Below are 21,178 nucleotides of genomic sequence, written 5' to 3' on the forward strand. Positions count from 1 at the left end.
ATCTCCTCCCAAAATATTAATTCTCTCTTTCCTTTCTCTTATCCATTCCCACATTTGTATGCACGCATATCTCTGTTTCCTGCCTGCCCTGTCTCAGATGTTCAGTGGAGGTATAAATCTGCCCATCAAAATTGGGGAATGAAATATTCCAGAATCGCATCCAGGTGAAAAGAGTTTTCTCCCTCCTTCCCCACTCAGAGGCTGGGAGGGGAGGGGAGCAGCACTCTGGGTGTTTTGTTTGTTTTTTTTTGTTTGTTTGTTTTTTGCTAGGTTTCTCTTTCCTCTATTATGGACTGCTCTTCATTTAAAACTTCAAGTGTTTCATAAATACGAAGCTTGCATTCTTTACTGGTATCGTGATAACATTGGGAGACCCTGGTCGTGAGCTGGGTTTTGCTACTAATCGCCATATAAACCAGGGTTTGATCTGTTGGCTGTTCCTGCTTCCACACTGCCCCCATCTCCTAACTCTACCCTAGGCCTTTCATTGATTGGAGATTGAATGGACAGTTTGTATTAAATTTCTTTAGTTTTTGTTTCATTCCCGCTCCTTTCTAGACCCGACATAAGAGCTACAACTCAAATTGTTCAATTTTAATGCTTTCCTGTCTCTACCAGTATGCCAGTGGCAGCCACCGCTGCTCAGCTACTGGTGGCTTAAATTACTTTAGAGGCTGCATGTTATGCAAGCCTGGTCTTGCACTTTTTCTTGAAATTGTTGAAGTAGTTAATTGTGTATCTCTTACTCTTTCTCCCACCTCAAAATAGAGATACTGGCCTGGTTCTAAATACTTTCAGTGCTGCGTATGATTTCCTGCGTACCAGTCAATTTTCAGTGTCATGCTGCTGCATAGCAAAGTGTCTGGAAGTCTTCTGAAGACCTAGCGTGCTCTGAATCCAGACTAGCCCAACTGTATCCCGTTAAACTAGGTTCTTTCACAGTTAGTAATATTCCTTTAGAAAATACTCTTCTAAGAGGGAGTGAATTTCTCATATCCTGCTGTCAGCTTTTCTAGAAACTGCAAAGAAGAAATTCTCTGCTCTAGCCATTTATTTGTACAGCAGCTGTCATATAAACATGCTGGATTAATGTTACCAAGGAGAGACAAACATAACTAACAAGCAGCAATCAGCTGATACAAGTGAAGCTGTCAACAGGTAGTGGGGCACCGAAACGGCTGCACGGAGAACATGAGAAGAGAACACAGAAGTCTGAGTTTTGCAGATATTGTTTAAAACAGCGCACAGGAAACCCGAGCGAGATTTCTGAATGCTCTTTCCACTAGATCTTACTCTGCAAAGTGTAATAGTGAGTATGTGCGCACTAGTAAGACAACAGATGAAAATAAAAGGTGGCAAATGGCTGACTTGAGTGAATGACAACAACCAAATAGTTACTGAAAGGCGATGACACAGGTGGAGTGCTGGCAGGGGGAAAGGGAGCACAGAGGTTCATAATGGCTGACTGCGTGGGTTTGAATTTGCCATTGATTTGTGGGAAAGAGTGGCTAGGTCTTTATCTGTATTTACTTGAATTGCTTGAATTTGAATGTTACAGATGCCTGTGCTTATTGATTCCTTTCCTAATGGTGGTATTTCTGGTGGAGATGGCATTTTGGTCTAGAAGAGCCTGTGGTTCAGTGATTCATGGATATTCAGAATGGTCCACAGTGTTTTTTGGTTTTTGGGTTTTTTTTTAAATTCTTTTTCCTGTTGAGGTAGAGCTCTGAAATTTGAGTATAGTTTCATTCACTGTTCCTCATGTACAAGTCCTGGGTCCCAAACAGAGCAGATGATCAGAATTCTGTCTGTTGTTCCTGAATGTAAGTGATCTTTTGATCAAGAAGCACAAAATCTGGAAAGGATACATGTTTAGGGTCACTGAAAATTAAAACTTGGATCTTTCTCAGAGATCCTGGTGAGTTCTCACACTAAAAGAATTACAAAAACATATTATTGGCTTCTGAGACGCCACTGTGTTAGTGGGATCATTCAGAAGACCTCGGTTTTAGTCCCAATTAACTGATAATAGCACAGACACTGATACCAAGATCAGTTATATCACTAATAGCAGTTTTGCTGAGGATTGGATTGGTCTCCAGGAATAGGAGTATATGTGAGTACACTTGTCATACATGTATACTATGAAGGTTTGTAATCCTGAAATTAATTTCAGACTTTGACTTAAAACAAAACAAAACAAAAAAAAAACCCTCTGCACATTGTAGTGTGTTGATTGTAACTTCGAGGTGCCGTATGAATATAACGTGTTTGAGGCTGGGGAGTACTGTCTGTGACTGCATTGAACTGTTCCATATCCCTGCGTCTTAGGCTATAGTTCAATGAACGCTTTAGGCTGGCACTGCTGAAGAAGTAGTTGCTCCTTTTTGCCAGCATGAGTATTTACATGGCCATCCTGTGAACTGGATTGGGAAACTGATCCATCTGAAAAATAAACTGGCAAAAGTAGTGCTCCTGGTTCTCTGTTGGATGTTTGTGTTGGCCCTGGGGACTGGCAGATGGTGAGACTTTCTTTCAGCAGCAGTGCAAACTTATGCCAGCTTAAAGTGTTTGCCAAACTACAGCCTTAATTTAACACTTGGGGACTGGTTATCCCCAAACTAGCCCATGAAAATTTGAGTACAGTTTAGGAAATCTTTGCTTGCTCTTTAATGTTTTTCCTTCTTAAGCTTTCTTTTCTCTGCTCATCATGCTCATTAGCATGAGACTTGATTTTTGCCATCAAAAATGTATTGTTCTGTCCTCCAAAGCTCACTCTTGTGACTGTTTTCTATGAAAGTTGTCCTGGTCTATCTACATGTAGCATACACAAAGCAAAAAGTGGTTTTTTTCCAAATGAAAAATGATTTTTCTTCTCACATCTCTGCCCTACCAAAAAAAAAAACCCCAAACCCTCAAAACAAATGAGCCCGTTAAATAGATTTCTTGTGCTTAATACTGAGCCCTCTCAGTTAGTCTAGAGTTTCTGTTAGTGCCAAAAAAATTCTTCGTTTCTCTATTTCAAGATAGAGCTGGCCTGGCGTCCTTCTGCGAGCAGCGTTGTGCTGCAGTTTGTTTCAGTTCGTTGCTGACTGATTTTAGGAGGGACGGTCCCGGCTCAGCCGCGGCCCCTCGCGCCAGGTCCGGCTCCCCGCTTCCGCTTCGAAGGCTTGCTCTGAAGTGGACGATTTCTGTATTATTTCATTTTCTTGTCCTGTTTCCTCTCTATTCCCTGGTGCATTAGGATAGCTCTCTGAAGTGCTGGTTTTCTCTTGCTTGCTTTTCTTCCAGTCATTTCTGACTGTGCAACTACAGTTAATTTTTGAGTTGTTGCTGTTTCAGAGAAACTTTTTGTCTTGCGGTTCATGCACATCAGTGATTTCAGTACACTGTGGGTCGTTAATCTCATTATTTCCTGTCGGTGGTATCAGTGTTTTCTGACAGCGTTGCTGACGTGCTGTACTGTCTGTCCTGGGCACAATGGGCTTGATTCAATGCTGCCCACAAATCAAGCGGGACACTCCTCATCGTAGCTTTACAGCGCGGGAGGAAGAGCCGCCTTCCCTTGTCTGTGGCCTCCTAGACAGAAATTCTTTGAAAATGATGTCCTGCCAAGTCACAGGACTGTCTGAACAGCACTTCTCTCGTTCCTAGATTAGTTGTATCAGGAATCTTAGTGGGGGTGTTTGAGATATTTTGCCTTTTTCTAGATCATGTGTAACTTCTGAGTAGTTTGCCAACTGTTTCCTGCTAAGAGTTCCATAGCATATTATTCTCTTTATGAATACTGGTAAATATCATGATTGTTTGTAATAAGTCCTCGTGTTTGGACTGGTTAATCTGGACAGTTTTTGGCTTCATATAGGCTAGATTACTATTGGGATTTTGCAAATCATCCTCTTTCTAGTTGCAACCAGGTTGCCCTTTACTAAGTGCTAGTGTGTCCAACCTTGTAGCTTGACTGAATGCTTTCTGCTGTAACAAAAAGGAAAGATGTTTTATAAAGGGAAACCAATGCTCTGTATAGAGCAAATAGTTTCTTTTTGCCCATCCAAAAACTAGCCCAGTGGGTTTTCGTTAGAGAATGGGTTCCAATGGGTTTTACTTGGAGAGCTCTTGTGCTGACTCAGAATTTTGTTTTCAGTTCAAAATAGTTCATTTTTGGACTGTTGTGAGTGGATTGGTTAGTTAATACTTCAGTGTGATGCTCCTGGGGCTTCCTGTCTCTTGCGCTTATTATTTTGTTACTGTACCATAAGTGAGTGACTTGCCTCTGCCAAGGACGGTGCAAATGTTTTTCAGAGATAACTTTACTCCAGAGATGTCAGTCTGAGATTCTTGATCATTGGCATGATTTTTCATAACTATGCTAATGAACTAGTATAGTAAAAGTAGTATTTTCAGTGAAGAGGGCAGTAAAGTTATTTGGTTTTCCAGCTACCACTAAATGGAGTCGTCATTATTTATGATACCCTTAGTGTCTTCCACATTTGTGACTTACTTCTTACACCATTCAAAAGGAGAACTAACACTGGTCTTTGTGGCCATTTGAAGAAGTCCTCTGGTGCTCATCAAGTCCTGTTAAACTGCCTTCCAGTTTCTGAGGGTTGCTGGTTAATGATAGCTGATGAAGCATATTTTCAGTGCTAGCTTGTGCCAGAATTAGTTGGTAAGTTGCAGTCACAAGCTTTGGGTTGAAAGCTAATTCACTCGCTGTTCCAGGACAGCCTCTGTCAAAAATAGAGCAATGCTTTTATGCACGTAACAGCTACTTACAGTTGAAGACTTGCTTGCTCTTTGGTATTTAACTTAAAATTACTCAGGAGTATTTTTGTTAGCATGTAATGTTATAAATAGGAATCGTGTAGAAAAGTGTGTGTCTGTATGTCTATATGGGCATTGTGTGTGAATGTAGGGCAGTTATGAAGGTCATACCTGTAGGCCAGTTAATGGGGTCTGGCAAAAAAGACTGTTTTACACTTGAGGATTAATTTCATGCATTGATTTAGGGTCTGGTCAACTTGGAACATACAGCTTGACCCTAAAGACTTTCTGGTCTCTACAAATTGCTTGAATTTTGAGGAAATTTTGTATGGCCCTAACAGGTTGGCTGTGAGGGCAGGGCCTGCAACTGCCTTGCCTCGTTTCAGCAAAGACGGGTGTTATATTGAAAAAGGATATGAAGGTGAATGTAGCGAGCGATTTCAGGAAGCTGTTCTGTTTTGCTCATAACAGCGTGGAGGAATCAGTGAGTTGAGTGTCAACTGTGTAAGAAGTTTATTAAAATGCAGTAAACCAGCTGAAAGCTTGAGGGTTTTTTGTGCATTTGCTTGATTTTTATGAAGGTATTTTAACCTTATTTAGAGGAGGAGCTTGCACTGTCATTTCACACCCCTTAGTTCTGTTTGTAGCTCAAAATTCTTGGTGAAGCAGCAGAGGATGGAGGCTTCTCTCCTGGGCATACACTTCCTGGGACTTGTTGACTTTTTGGTGAGTCAGGGTCTGTTATCTTCATGCTTACATAGTTCAGAAAGCTGCAGATAACATGGCTAGATCAGCCTTGAAGTTACTGGTTAAATTAAACTGTACATTTTCAGTAATAGAATAACCTGACTGATGTGACAGTGTGGAATTTAAATTGCTATAGATCAAAACCTTGGTGCAAGCTCACTTTGGGACAGAAATCCTCACATACTAAAGTTTTCATGTAAGTCTGTACTCTGAAAAAGCCCAGGGATGTAGCACATAAAAGTTTCTTTTCCAAAGCAGTTTACAGTTGGTTAATAATATATTTTTCTTCTTGCTGCTCAGTGTCCTGTTCAAACATCTGTTCAGCTAACATTCACCATGGAAGTCAGGCTCTGCAAGCAGCTTCTGCAGTATGTGAGCAGCATTGGGCCCTTCTTGTTTCAGTTCGTTGTTTCATTGTTGTTAAAGCAGCTGGCAGGCATTCCCGCCGCTGTGAGAAAGGAAGCTGGGGGCGGTTGATAAGGGCATCTTGAACTTACTCAGTTTCAGCTGGCATACTTTATGATGCCCAGTGAAATCGATGTTGGCTAATCATACTTCTGTGTGGCTTAACATTATTTTTTGTCTCCTTTAGCCCATATGTGATAAAGTGTCAGCCAGTCAGAAGCAGTTGTCTTCATAAAAGCGGATTCACTTTTTCAAGTCATACAAGGAAATGCTGTGTGGGCTTGGGATTGTTTAGCTGGAGAAGAGAAGCCTGGAGGGGGGATCTGATTGATGTGTATAAATACCTGATGGAGTAAAAAAAGGCAGTGATGGAGAGAGCACTGTTCTCAGTGGTGCCCAGTGACGGGACGAGAGGCAACGGGCACAAACCGAAACACAGGAAGTTCCACTTGAATGTAAGAAAAAGCTTTTGTACTGTGAGAGTGGGCAGACGCTGGAACAGCTTGCCCAGGGGGGTTGTGGAGTCTCTATGAACCCGATGGGACATGGTCGTGGGCAACCTGCTGCAGCTGACCCCACCTGAGCAGGGGGTTGGACCAGAGGATCTCCAGAGGTGCCTTCCCACCTCAGCCGTTCTGCACTTTTGTGAAAAGCAAATACTGCCATTTGGAGTGGCGGCGACTTAAAATGAGTCAATTTTTGAAGTCAATAGGAATAGTTTTTTTCTAGCAGTGGCACAGTCAGTAACTTCTGCTTACTCCATCTCTGCTACAGTGAAGTGACCAGAGGTCTGTCTTCGTACTAGCAGTCATTTGCTTCTTAAAGGAACGCTGTTGTTAGATAAATAATTAACACATCAGTGTAAAATATTGCTGACTTGGATCCTTACTTGGTTATGTAGGTTGTCACTTGAACCATAGTCTGTGCAGCCACCTCTTTGCTGTTTTCTGCCATGTTACCTATTTTACAGTTAATCTGTGTGTATGTGCCCATTGTGCAGTCCTAAAGCATGTGTACGCTCTGCAAGACTAGATTAACCAAATGTTAAAGGAAGTTGAAGTCCAATCTTTATCCATAGGAGGGGCTCATACTGTCAGTCTAAAAGTATTCTGATACTTAGATATGCTTTTGGGACCTTTTCTATAGAGAGGATATGCTGCACCAGGGATAGCCATACTTTTTCAGCTAGAGAGCCAAAAAAATGAAATGTGCTGTTTCAAAACCACAAGCTATCAAAAAGTGCTTTACTGTAATATTTCCCATATTTTTGCTTCATGTTATGCAGTAATCTTGTAAAAAGAAAAAAAAAAAGAAAACATCTAGACAAATTCATTTTCAGTATATTTTAGTTCTAAGAAAAATGCCACCAACTTGAGAGTAGTTACCCTTTCACAGAAATGTAAGGAAGTCACCAGTAAGAGTCAGGCTCATATATTCTGTCAGGCTATTACATAAATCGGAGAATTGCTGCTCTCAGATTACAGTCCTCCCCCCCCCCCCCCCCGGCTTTTAACTTCTCACCATTTCTTTTCTTTCCTCAGTATTCCCCATATAAACTTGCCAGCTCCTCTTCCTTGCTTTCCTCCTGTCTGGGATCCCCTGCTGATCTTGGTGTGCAGTGGTGGAGCCTTTATCTCCTTCTCCGTGTAGTCAATAGCAGAAGTTGTGAGAGGCAGGCAGCCCTGCTAGTCATGCTGGCCCCATGATGGTTACAGACGACTGGTTTTTCCTCCGTTATTTCTTTTCATCAGGCATTCAGCAATAGCAGGCACCCTATCAAAACACTATCCTCCGCAAGGACTGCGTTTGAAAGATAAGAGCTGCATGTGCCTCATGAGATGCCAGTTGACCATCCATGCCCTATATCTAGTCATAAATTGAAGCCAGATGGAGTTGTGCTCATCTAAAGTGACTTTCTGTATAAACTAGATGGTAGAACGTGAATTGTAGGTCAAAGCTATATATTCTAGAAGAATATCCAATCTTACTTTTAAAAAAAAAATCTAGTGAAATAAAATGTAAGACAAACACTGTTAAATTGTTCAAATGATAATGATCCTTTTTGCTGAAAATTTATATGGTTTTTGCAGTCTGAATAATCTAGTTTCAGATTCTTGCAACTTGATTTTTTTTTTCATGTGTTTGCTGGGTTAGAATGCTCACTTACTGGACATCTCACCCTCATGTAGGTATTAATCATCTGTGATTATGCCACTTTGTATTTATTGTAAATAATAATCGGTGTGTATATGAGGTTTTGAAATGTATGTACAATGATGCTCCTGTATGCCTTCCAGCAATTCAGAAACTTTCTGAGCCAGTGGTTGTATCTTGGCCACAGTTCTTAATAGCCAAGGATGGACATGTTTGCCATTAATTTAGGTTATCTTGTTTTAAAAGCCATTTGTACTTTTGGCCTCTGCAGCATCCTGTTACAGTGGGTCCCGCAGTTCGATTAGGTAGAAAAAGAACTTCCTTTTGTTTAAAACCTACTGCCTGGTGATTTTAATACCTTCTAGATTTTGGGTTGTGAAAACGCTTTTCCAATAGTTTCACCTTTTATGATTTTAAAAATCTGTCATTTTCTTCCTTACGTTTTTTCAGCTGATGCCTTTTCTCTCCTAAACTGAGGAGTCCTAGTCTTTCTGGTCTTTGCTCAGATGGGTACTGCTCCATGCTTTCGGTCCTTCCTGTTGCTCTCTTTTTTTTTTCTTTTTTTTCTTTTTTTTCTTTTTTTTCTTTTTTTTCTTTTTTTTCTTTTTTTTCTTTTTTTTCTTTTTTTTCTTTTTTTTCTTTTTTTTCTTTTTTTTCTTTTTTTTCTTTTTTTTCTTTTTTTTCTTTTTTTTCTTTTTTTTCTTTTTTTTCTTTTTTTTCTTTTTTTTCTTTTTTTTCTTTTTTTTCTTTTTTTTCTTTTTTTTCTTTTTTTTCTTTTTTTTCTTTTTTTTCTTTTCTTTTTTTTCTTTTTTTTCTTTTTTTTCTTTTTTTTCTTTTTTTTCTTTTTTTCTTTTTTTTCTTTTTTTTCTTTTTTTTCTTTTTTTTCCTTTTTTTTCTTTTTTTCCTTTTTTTTCTTTTTTTTCTTTTTTTTCTTTTTTTTCTTTTTTTTCCTTTTTTTTCTTTTTTTTCTTTTTTTTCTTTTTTTTCTTTTTTTTCTTTTTTTTCTTTTTTTTCTTTTTTTTCTTTTTTTTCTTTTTTTTCCTTTTTTTTCTTTTTTTTCTTTTTTTTTCTTTTTTTTTCTTTTTTTTTCTTTTTTTTCTTCTCCGTAAGGCAATCAAAATTGCAGTATTAATATACAGGTATATTGTGGATTTGTATACTGGCATAATGGTGTAATTTGTCCATGTTGGCTCTCCTTGTCTAATGATTTCTGACACTGTTTGCCTCTGCTGCTGTGCTGAGGTGCTGTTCTAAGGGAACTGCCTATATTTACTACAGAGTTTGCTCTTAAGTGATGGTAGCCAGTTTAGAGCCCATCACTGTAAGGAGATTCATTCCTGCCCTCCCCCCCCCCCCCCCCCCGGGCACTCCTTTGCACTTACTGAGTTTTGCCTACCTTTTTTTTTTGTCCACGTACTTAGTATCTTTTTACCCTTCTGCGTGCTTTTCTGCAGTCAATGGTAGAATGGATTATGCAAAATGTTTTTGTGTTGCATGTAAGAACTGTCACTCTGCTGCTTACCCCCTTTTCCCAGGTCATATATATGGTTATTCTGAAAATTACCAGTCCTGTGGGGATCCTGTCAGTAGCTGTCATTTTTTACTGAAAGGAGGTTAGTTCCCTGTAACAAAATTGCTATTGCAATTTACTATCAGATTGCTATTTCCTTTGTCTACTCCAGTGCTTGAGAATGCCTTGAGAGTAAGATCTTATAGAAACACCATGCTTAAAGTGCTCCATGCTTCAACATTGCTAACTTTTGTATTGGAATTAATATGTAGAAGCTTGTATTAAATCCCCATTACAGCTGGGAGAAAATGACATGTAGTAGCTCTGTTAGACCTCCTAACAGCTGGCACAGACTCAAGAACAACACTGGAGTTCTTAGACTGGAGTCCTGACTTTGTCATTTTCCTTAGAGAAAATAGAAAACAGGAGTGGTAACTTACCATGAGCCAAAGGCTGCACCAAAATTATACTGTAAGTTATATAGGAATTTGTAAGATAAATGTATACTTATTTTTATCCATAGAGTCCTATAACTGTATAAAGAGCCTTGCAAACATGAAAAATAAGTCTCCTGCAGGAGAAGAAATGTAAATGAAAATGCTGTCAACAAGCTTTATTTTCAATTTAATCTCCTCATATGGCAACATAAAAATTGCAGAGGAGGTATTTTTGATGTTTACGTTTTACTGTGCCTGTTGCTTTTTCTATACATATATCCTGCTACTTCAAAGTTACACTCTTTAAAAGACAAAGCTAGTAACAAATGACCCTTCTTCACTATTGAGGCCTCAGGTTCTACGGTTCAACTAATAATGGCTCCATAGTAAAACTCCAGAGAAAAATTCGCTGTGAATGAGAGTGAATATTCCAAAAACACTTTTTTTTTCTTTTTTTCTTTCTTTCTTTTCTCTTCTGCAGTTTGGGTACAGCTTTCAAGAGGAAGTAATGGAATTCTCAAGGGACTCTGGGGAACAGACTTTGCCTGTGATAAGAAGATGCAAAATAAGGATTTTTTTTTTAAAGAGATTTGTCAAAGGGAAAAATCTCGAAAGGATTGTAAGGATGGGTTATCTTGGCTTTGGAGCCCATGACTGAGGCTGCCTTTACAGATGGAAGAAAATTCTTGTTTTCTGGAATAACCTTCAGCAGTCTTGCCAATAATTGCATAGAATTGTTTGTATTAATCCTGGGAATAAAATACGGCATGTTCTTTTTACTGGCAGTTTAAGGATCTTGTGTGTGCCAGCCTGGGAGGACCAGTCACTATGCTTGAGCGCAGGGCTGCCGTTCAGGGGGACCCAGACAGGGCTAACGGAAATGTTGTGAAGGTCAGCGAGGACGAATGCAAGGTCCTGCACGTAGGAAGGAGAAACCCCATGCAACAGTGCTGCCTGGGCACCGCCTGGTTGGGGGTTAGCAAGTGCTGGGTGTGGGCTTCATCACGTCCCCCAGTCCACAGGCTGTGCTCCTGGGAATGCAGCCCTGGCCGCCTCTGCTGCCAGGGCACACTGCTGGCTCATGTCACCCTGGCCTGGGCTGTTTTTGTATTCAGGAATTTAGTTGTAAAATGTTTTCAAGTAACCAGTTAATATTATCATGTGTTCCTGCCTATCAGCTTGATGCCTGTTTTACTCATATAAATAAGTGATAGAAAAACAGTGCCCACTCTGAGGAATTAATAATTAAGTACAAGCTAAATCCTCAGCTCTAATAATTCCGTGTTTTTCTCTGCTAGCAAAAACTAAGTAATTATTTAAAATGATAAATGAATCCTTTCCAGATACAACTAATGGAAGAATTTTGTTTGGAATCCTGCAGTTATCTACTGTTACAGTACCTGTAGTTTGAATTGACTTTTTTTTTCTTTCTAGTTAGCTTTTTTTTAAGGCCACTCTGTGAACTTTTTATCTGGGAGACAAATCATGTAAGCAGCCTTCTGAGTGCAGCAGGTGGATGGGAGTACAATAGTACCAGTGCTATATATCTAGTAGTAGCTTTTTACTTATTTTTAGTTGCAATTCAGTGTGCTAGTAGTAATCTCCTATATTTGAGATGTTTTGCAGTGCAGTTGATTAAGGGACTGGAGGACACAGAAAAGAAAGCAATTATAGCTGAGGCCTTGCAGGGTATCTCGGTTGTTAGTGCTTGCAACTTGATTTCATGGGGTTAGTAGCAGGGCAGTCGCAATTAAAAACTGTGCTTTGGAACTTGCTCCCTTTCATTATCAAAGCATATGTTTGGCAAGCATCGAAGCATTCCACAAGTTTTTACCCGCTCCTTCTTTTCCGCCCTCTTTTTCCCTTCAGTCGTTCTCTTGTTTCAATTTTTTTTTTCCTCTTTGGTTTTGTGTATCTCACATCAAGTGAAGACTTGCAAAGGATGCAAAGTGAGCCCTGGGAGCTTTATCTTTATTGTAAAGATAAAGCGCTAGCTACTACGAGTAATAGAAGTTAGTAAATCAGTTACCTGTCTGCAGGTAACTTCCTGAAATGTCTCCTATTAAGAAATTATTATTCACTGATAGTGTAAAATAAGATGTATTTTAGAAGATCTGCTACTTACTTTCAGTAACTATGTAGAAATTGCACTTTAAATTATGGTCTATGGCTGAAAAATACACTGCGTCCAGCCCTGAAATCTATCATGATTGCCTGTTCGCTTGAATTGGTAGTTTGTTTCTTGTCTAGAAATGTGTAATGCAGTATTTCATGTATTTGATTATTATTTCACTTGTTTATTAGTTTTCGTGGTACTCAGCATTATTTTCTCCCTTTTGGCAGTGCTGCTGTTACGTCTGGTATCTGTTCTTTCTCAGCCTTCCTTTTGCTTTGTTGTATGTCATCTTTTTGCTTTTCATTCTTTCAGTAATTTCAACTGCTGTTGCTTAAGACAGCGATGACGGGGAGTTCGTATCCTTGAGTTGTTTCCGGATGTTTGCAGACTAAGGCAAATAATGTTTCATCAGTTATGTTCTTAGGTATACTCTGGATTTTTTTTTTTTTCTTTTTTTGGCCACAGCTGTAAAGCTAGAAGCTGTCTTCGAAAAATGTGAACTTATGTTCTGCAAATCTTCCATATAGGTCATATAAATCTGTCTTATGGCTCGGCTCTCATGAGCTGACAAGACACCTCTGATCTGGGCTATTACTGCTAATCCCTGTAATCGCTCTTCAGTGAGTACAGTATACTGTAAAACCTAATTGTCCTTCAGTTTAGTAAAAAAAGTTATTGCTATTTGGTTTTTTGGTGACATAGGTTTTAAACCTATCTGCAAAAGCAGGTTGGTTGAGAGGATGGGGCATGTCTGTCCTGTCTCCACATCCATCGTTTCGGGATGGGATCTGGAACAATGCGTTTCCCTTTTTAGCAAATGCAGTGCTTTTAAAAAGGTTTAAGAGTAAGTATTGGTTACACGCTAACTCAGCCTGGGGTTAGAGTTTCCGATTTTGTATCCGAGTGCTTTGGGGGGGCCCTGGTTCTTGTGAATGTCTTGGGAGAGGACAAGAACTTCAGTAGTAAGTTCTGCCTCAGAGAGGTTTTTGTTCGTGTTCCCGTCAAGGCTGATTTCTGTTTGCTCTAGCTTTTCTTTTGTGTCATCGCTTCGTGTACAGTTTCAGTTCCGCTCCCTTCAGATTTTTGGAGGGGGAAATAATGTAGTTTGAGATTAGCACCCTGCTTGTAACTCTGATATTTGTCCAGTCACAGCCACAGCAGTGATAACTGATGGGAATCGTGACAGATAGCATCGGCACTTTTTTTTTTTTTTTTTTTTTTTTTAAGTGGTTGTTTCCAGAAAAGGACTAATCTGTCTGGAAAAGCCTACTTGCCTTCTAGGAAGGGTGAATAATTTATTTTCATGAATGTATAAAATATCCCTTTTGTTATCAAAATAACGGTAAGGAGGAGAGGAGCTGACTTTTGTGACTGGATTGCCTATTTTCATAGCAGTTTCATAATACTCAGCAAAAATGGACTGGGAGCAAACCAGATGGATTCCTAATAATCTACTGATATTTGGTAACGCAATAGATTTTATTTTCTCTGAGCTGAAGTTTACTGTAGATTCAGCTGAATTTTTTAAAAAAGGTGGGGCTTTTTGCATTGACTAGGCCGGGATGGGCAGTTTCCTCAAGGTTTCCTCACTGCCTGCAGTCAGCGTTTGGTATGTTCAGATCTTTCCCATGTTCACATGCCCACGTAGTCCTAAAGCAAATGAATAACATTCCCAAGGCGCACTTGCCCTGGCATTGCATTGCGCCTCTGCTCCTTTCCCGTCATGACCCATGTTAGTGTGGACTTGGTGATAGGCCAGCGAGCGAAAGCAGAAGGTGAGGATGGGGACAGACTTGGCACTGCCGACTCGAATGTGGCAAATGGGCTCAGCGTCGTTTTACTGTACGTTTGTAAGCGGCAAAGAAAAGTGAATTGTCTGGCCCATGTTTTGATGTCTTGAGTGGAAATAGCTTCGATTTAAGTCAAGGCTGAATTTAGTACTGGAGGATGCTTCTTTAAGCTGTTATGTAAGAGTGATATTTTCAGAGTCGCTTTTCTGGCTTGGTTGTCAACATTAAAACATGCCCACCACATTTGTGATCAGTCTTTACTTAATTTGGCCTTACCTGCTGTTTCTCATGATTCTTCACTAGTGCCGGTGGGAATTTAATACAGAAGGAATACCAGCAGTATTTGTATAATGCCTGCCTGCGCCTGATCAGGATACATCTAGGTGATCTGGCTAAGCCAAAAAAACCAAGTACTTCTCTACCGTATGTGAGAGAGGCCCTATTACAACGTCATGGTGGGATAGTAAAGAAAAGCTTGGGTAAAGTCAGCTTGTGTGTGAAAAAGCAGTATGGATAGAGTCAGCATTGCTTGGATTTAAATTGTAGGTGGTTTTAAAATATGCTGCCGGCTGTTTGTAGCTATTTGGCTATAAATCTCAGTAAGACTTTTGTGCAGGGTTAATATTAATTACAGCACTACTTTGTCTATTATCATTCCACTGCATAGTTATTTTTTTAATTTATAACTATTTTAAAGGAATTATCCAAACTCAAATAGTAGGAGTAAATGATACATAGTGTATTATGTCAAGTTTGGAATACTGTGGGCATTGCTGAATACTATATGTCCCCTTGCAAATATCCTTAAAAATTTATTTTTAAAATAGCTTTTTATCCACACACTGTTTATGGTAAATCTTTGTATAGATTAAGACCTACATGTGGTAGGTGAGACCTTGACTTGGACATTTTAAAGTGTGTTCATGTAGATAGGAAGGTTCTTGTACAGTAAGTATCTTAGATTTACACTGTGTGGCTAGCTTTACTACTGAAAATACAATCTTATTATTGTGCCCTTGTACAGCATTCATAGTTATATCAATAAATCTTTCCTGTAAGCTAAATTTCAGTTTTATGGTTATTTTGCTCCTTAATGTGGAAATAGAATGATAGCTTTTAAATAACAATGAAATTATTAAAATCAGTCTTGTTTTAAAGTTTATTATATATCTCCTAGCATTTAGCAAAATTATCGTGTATAGTTTCTTATCTTTGATAGGGAAAAGGTTCTAAGCTTCTCAGTGTATATATAATTTTGGGGGGGAGAATATTGGTGATGATGGGTATTCTTTAAATGGCAAATCTCTCAGTCATGCACTTATCCCACCACTCTCTGCAACATTTGGGTTTTTTTGTTTGTTTGTTTGTTTTAAAGTCCCACCACACCCTCCCACCCCAACTGTAATCCTTAGGGTTTCCTTCCCCTTCCTAAACCTCTCCTGGAATTAAGTATAAAAAGTCTCAAGCTTTAAAGTTTTCGCTAATGTACGTGCTTGTGCAAACTTTATTTTTAAGGTAATCTAAGTTCAGTTTATCCGGTAGGTCTCACACAACTAAACAAATGCATTAATTGCATGTAATAATCTTAAAATAGGTAATCACTCTTTTTCATGTGTGATGGTTAGTGTGTCTGCTGATGCCATGTGGTTGAGGATACATGTTAGCTCTGACATTCTGCTGTAAAAATGTACTTTAACTGATGTGGTTGAATGACAGTTAACGTTTTACTAATTTACTGCAGTATCGTAACTTTTTCAATGTATTGTTTTTACTATTTAAAGATGCTGCTTTTCTCTCTTCTAGAACAGATAATGATGAAACTAGTAAGTTGACTAGAGTCATGCAAGAGCAAAACATTCTGCCCCTTCTTGGAAAAAAAAAGTTCCCAAGTTGTTGGTTTTTTTAACATAACATTATTCATTTCAAAGCATTTACAGTGTTAAATTAAAAACAGACTTTTAAAGTTTATGTTGATTGACTTACTTCTCTTTCAAATTTACATACAGTGCCAAAATACTGAGTCACTAGTCTGCTTTTCTTGGAGGGGATGTGGAGTTATCCATGGAGGCTAACCAATTATAGAAACACATTTTACGTTATTCAGCGGTTGTTTGAATCTGAAGTGTATTACTCAACCCATTTTATCATAATGTAGACAGATTTAGGTTGCCAGAAATCAAAGTATACTTTAAACCCTTTCTTGGCTGCAAAGTGGAGTTTTGTGTTTGCTCCTAGGCCTTCAAAAGAGGACTTTTTGCCTTTGGTGACAGTACCTTTTCAGCTAATTTCTTTGAGAGACCTCAGTTAGCTATATCTGGCTTTTTGTTTGTTCTGGGTTGTTGACATCTGCACCTTTTTTTTTTTCTTTCTTTAAGTTTGTAGTAGGCTTTCGTATCAAAAATACTGGAATGTGTGATGCTGAACTTCAGGGAGGCTGTTAATGCTTTGAAGCACTAACACTGGCAAGTAACATAGCTCAGATGTGCTTTTTTGGGGGGCGGGGCGCATGCAGGTGTTTTAAGCTTGAGAACATTGTATATATTCAAAGATGCTCTAGATAAATTTTACGCTGATTTTTGAAGACTTTGTTTAAGGCAGTGCACAACTGTGTAGACATTCTTAATTAAATCTGAACAGTTTTATTTCTCCTAATAAGGAATTAGATTAAGTAAGTGGAAGCCGGTTCTAATCGGATCAAATAACTGCAAGGGTGTTTGCATTTATTTTACCAAATCAGTGTCAAAAGAACACCTTTTGGTTAAATTGGCACAGTTTTGAGAATAAGGCATGTCCTATCTTGGCTAGCAGCCTAGAACATGCCAGTGTTTTAACTATTAAGGAAGATAGAATCTTTATTTTCCTGAAGTTTGAAAGCTCACTCTGCTGCAATTTTTTCTCTTGGCACTTGGAGATTTGAGATTTGTAACCTTAAAAGCTCAGGCATATGAGAGGAGTGGGAACCCTGTTAACGTTTTAAATGTTGGTATCTCCATTTAGTAGCAGACTAGTTAGGGGCTGTAAGACTTTAAAATCCTAGTCTGGCAGTTAGGAAGTGTATTCTGGGTCTTCCTGTTATTTCTGTCTATAACGCTGGTTTCAGTTGCTTATCAGTTTACCTTTTGAGATGTGTTTCTGATTGCCCTGCTTTCCTCAGGGCTCAGTCAAAGCTTCAAGGGGTTTTGCCCTAGCTTCCGAGAATCTGCATGATCTCTCTTAGCTTAATGACTCTTGTCCGATAGTTTTATGGGAGCTTCTCTTTCCTATATATGTGTTATTTATTAATTTATTCATTAAAGTGTGAGCACATCCCACGTTCACAGTCATTTCCTGAATATTAGGCTTAAGATGTTTGGTTTAAATTCAAACTAGATGTGGGATTGCCACATCTAGTGGAAACCCAGATTACTGGGTTGAATACAGCAGTGAAGCAGCATGAAAGTTTCTACCTTCAGATTTGTCAGTTTTGTTAGTATGTATAAGCTGAATGTTGTAAGTGGATAAAAGTTGCTTAAAATGGAAGACAGTTTTAGTGAGTAAAGCAGTGAAAAGAGGCTGAACAGTCTGCTGCTGAACAGTGACACTGCTCACGTGGCAAAGCTTTCTCTGAACTTCAGTCAGAGAAATCAACATGTGATTAAAAAAGTTAGAAGTCAACTACGTAGTAAAAGTACCCATCTGTTGTGTCAAACTTTTGGTGGTATATTGAGTTGCTTCATTTTTGTATGCCTGTGAAATCCGGTTCTGTCAAAGCAACTAGAAATCTTGTATTAACTGTTGCATTGAAAGGTCAGATGAAGCATTAATTTCTGGAGTGCCTAGAAGTTCATAGAGAAAATAAACCACATATATAGCCGTCTGTTGATTCCCTTTATAATGCAAGAAGCTGCTTCAGTGCTTCAGCTCTTTTTTTTTTTTTTTTTTTCCCCTCTCTCCCTACCTGCCTGACTCTATTCTACATCTTAGTTCTCCTCCCAGTTTGTCTTCATTTGAGCTGACAGCTTTGCCAGCCTACTCCCCCGTTACAGCCTAGCGGGACCCGCTCAGGTAGTCCTCACCTCCCTTTGCTTTGCTCTAGAGAGCAGCTTGCTCTGTGCTTGCCAGAAGATGATCCACATAGCTGTTTTTGAAGTAACATATTCCTTTCCAATGTTATTTGCAGCTATATACATTACCATATCCACAGAGAAACACAACAGAAAATAATAGCTTTTACTCCTTTGCTGATAGACAAATTGGATGCCCATACTAACTAATAAGTTAGTATCAGGAGGGAGAGCTTAGAGATATATCATTCAAAGTTGCTGCAATGGTCAGTCTGCTCCTTTGTTAGCTTTGAACCCCTTTGATTTACAGACTCCCATTTTCTCTTGTGCTTGCATTATTTAGTTTTAAAGCTGTAAATAGTAAGCTTGCTTTCCTCTTGCAGGTTCCCCAGTTGACTGCAATTGAAAGGTACAGATTTTTAGTGAGGAAATCTTTGCATATACTCATATTTCTGTTCAGCTTTTTTAGATCAACAGTTCCCCTCCTGCCTGGGTTTTCTAGATGAGTAGACTCTTTCCACCCCCAGCTTCTCTACATTTGCAGGGTCTCTCCCCCTGCCCCTAGCTTTTTTAGATTTGCGGTTTTAGTTTCTGTTATCGCTGATTCTCTGGCTTTACTAATGAGATCATAGAAGATATCGGCATTAAGTTTTACTCAGATGAAAGGTAACATTGAAATGCTTGGATTAGCTGGCCCCCAAAGATTTTATTTTGCCTGTTTCAGCTTTCTCTGTTTTGGGTAGAACTAATAGGAGTTTCTCCCCAGTAGATATCTCTTTCTGTTGAAAGTTTCCATCTCTGATTGTGGAAGATCTGCAGTAGAAGTCTTACAAATTGGATCCAAGTTGTACCACATGAGCATGTTTAAGTTAGTAATCTTGACTTTGCTCATGCAAGGTAGTACCAATAAAGTCTTTCTTCCTTCAATTTAGCTGTTATTTTGTGTACCTTGTGAAAATAGCTTTTGGTCTGGAGTGTGCTTAAACTGAAACGTTTTTCCTCAGGATTGTTGTTTGTCAGGGATGAACACGTTCTTCAACTAGAAATGCATTACAGATGCACCAAACAGGGACAAGTCAGATGCGTTTTTCTTTTCTGTGGTTCTTCATTCCAGTGTGGGGTGGTTGGTGTTTTTTTTTTTTTTCTTTTTTTCCAAATCTGTCGAATGACCCATGCCAAGGATTTCCAGTGAAGTCTTTTGTGAGAGCGTGAGAGCATCTGATAAATTTTGCTAGGAAGTCATCGGTCTTGGATTTGGACATCTTGTTTTGCTCGCTGAGACTTGCAGTTCCTTCAGCAAATAGTAAAAGTGACATCTCCTTGACTGATGCAGCTTTCTTTAATCTGAGCTAAACAATAGTTTTATTTTATACTAATAAATTAATATGACAGAGCACATGTCCTCTCTCCGTTTTGTTCTGCGTTTCTCTTCTGTTTTCCTTGGGATTTGATGTTGTCATGTAACTGGTATTTTCTCCCCCCCCCCCCCCCCCCCCACGTTTTCTATTATTGCTTTCTTCTTCTTATGAACAATACCCAAACTTGCAGGTATCCAGCTGTGAGAGGAATGGGAAAGGATAGAGGAAAAAGCTTCAGTCTGTTTACCTGCAGCTCTTCCTTCTTTTTATATGGGTTAGACGATCATATTTCTTCTCTTCGGTCATGGTTGAGATTGCTTCCCCTTGAACTCGCATTCTCTGCTGCACTGATGTGCTCTGCTTAGTTGATGCCCCTTTAAGTAGTGAACCAAACTGTATGATTATTCCCTCTGATGTTGTTGTTTTCATGCATTTAATTGCTAATTGGAATAATGGTTGACACACAAATGACAAGGATGGTTAGCAAAAAATCTGTGGTTTCAATTAGTGTAACTTCGTGCTAACAGTCTAATATTTCTTGTTTGTGGTAATAACTTAAAACTAATTTTCCAGAGCTGAACATCTGAAGGTAGAATGTATGTGAGTGAGAGAGCAGCAACTTCTTAAACATATGATTGCTTTCATTGGATATACCAAGTTGGCAGTGAGTGCAGAGCGGCTCCAGCTCTTTCAGACTTTTTTGCTTACTCATGAATTCCAGAGAGCATCTTAGGACGGCGCTCGTGTGCTAGGCGTGAGTGCTTAGGCTCAGTTAGAATGCTGTTGTATTGAAGAAGGTTAATATTAGTGTCTCGCAAAGGAATCCGGCGTGTGAACAAATTCAGTGTGTGATTTAAATATTTTTCTTTGCAGAAATGAAGATTACTGAATGCTTAGGAGTTGTCATGCCAGAGAAGTGCAAAAAGGGGAGACTTTTGTGTCTGTGATCGGAATGCCAGTAGCTTCTTGTGTTGAATTCACCAGTTACTTTTATAAGACAACTGATGAGACAGATAGCTCTTCATTTGGGACAGCTAGCACCTTTATTGTTCCTAATCCAAAATGCTAGGGAATTTTGAATGTTCTAGTCTCAAATGTCTCTTTTTTTTGACTTGATGGCAGTGGGTTTTGTTTTTTGTTTTTTGTTTTTTTTAAATACTAAGCTTTGTGCCAGCTTGAGATGTTTATATATACTGTCAAATGGTAAAGCAAGAAAAAAGTATGAGACTTGATTACATATGTGGGTAACCTTTCGGTCCTTTCCCACAGAATAAAAATGTGAGTAATCGTGCAGTACATGGCAGTTTGACACAAATTCACTTTGTTTTGTTTCACAAAACAATATATTTCACATATCCTGTAAATTGTTAAGTTTTGTAACTTTCCTTATCGTAGTTCAATTGGGGAAAGGGGACTTGTCACACTAAGGGGAGAAAGCAATGTATATTATGCTACAGTGGCTGATTCGTGTATTTGTTTGCTTTCCAATTTGTCTCTAAAGGCTGAGTCATTGTTACTGTTATAACAAATATATATTAGATAAGTTATCGCAGCAAAACTGTTTCTCGTCTCTTGCAGTTAATGATAGCAGAAGTTTCAGACTATAAACAAGTGCTTTTTTCAAACAGTGACAGCATTTTAGACTCAAATTAGTGTTAAAAATGTTTCAAACACTTGAATATCGCTGATCTTTATGTCAAGCTGATGACAATTGACGCTCCCCTATACTTTCCAGGAAGTGCTACTAGTTCTCTTTTTCTCCTTTGAGAAACTTTGAGATACAAGTGTGGATTTCCCTTAAGTGAAGAGAGCAAGTGAGATTGTTCGAATAGCTTGTAAAGGAAACTACATCAG

The 21,178-nt window shown here is 38.9% G+C and overlaps 1 protein-coding gene across 3 annotated transcripts in view; it reads left to right on the plus strand.

Annotated features, from left to right (window-relative positions):
• The window catches only part of EGLN1 (egl-9 family hypoxia inducible factor 1), a 37,730-nt gene that overhangs the window by 5,045 nt on the left and 11,507 nt on the right, over window positions 1–21,178 (plus strand). The window contains exon 2 of one of the 3 annotated variants that reach the window (XM_064509258.1): window positions 10,499–15,891. The exons of the other annotated variants lie outside the window; for them this stretch is intronic. Coding sequence (XP_064365328.1) covers window positions 10,499–10,675 — 177 coding nt within the window. The 3' untranslated portion in view covers window positions 10,676–15,891. Of the gene's footprint in view, window positions 1–10,498; window positions 15,892–21,178 lie in introns of those variants that run through there. 3 annotated transcript variants of the gene reach the window in all.

The sequence above is a fragment of the Dromaius novaehollandiae genome, chromosome 3 (genome assembly GCF_036370855.1).
Source record: "Dromaius novaehollandiae isolate bDroNov1 chromosome 3, bDroNov1.hap1, whole genome shotgun sequence".
Lineage (NCBI taxonomy): Eukaryota > Metazoa > Chordata > Aves > Casuariiformes > Dromaiidae > Dromaius > Dromaius novaehollandiae.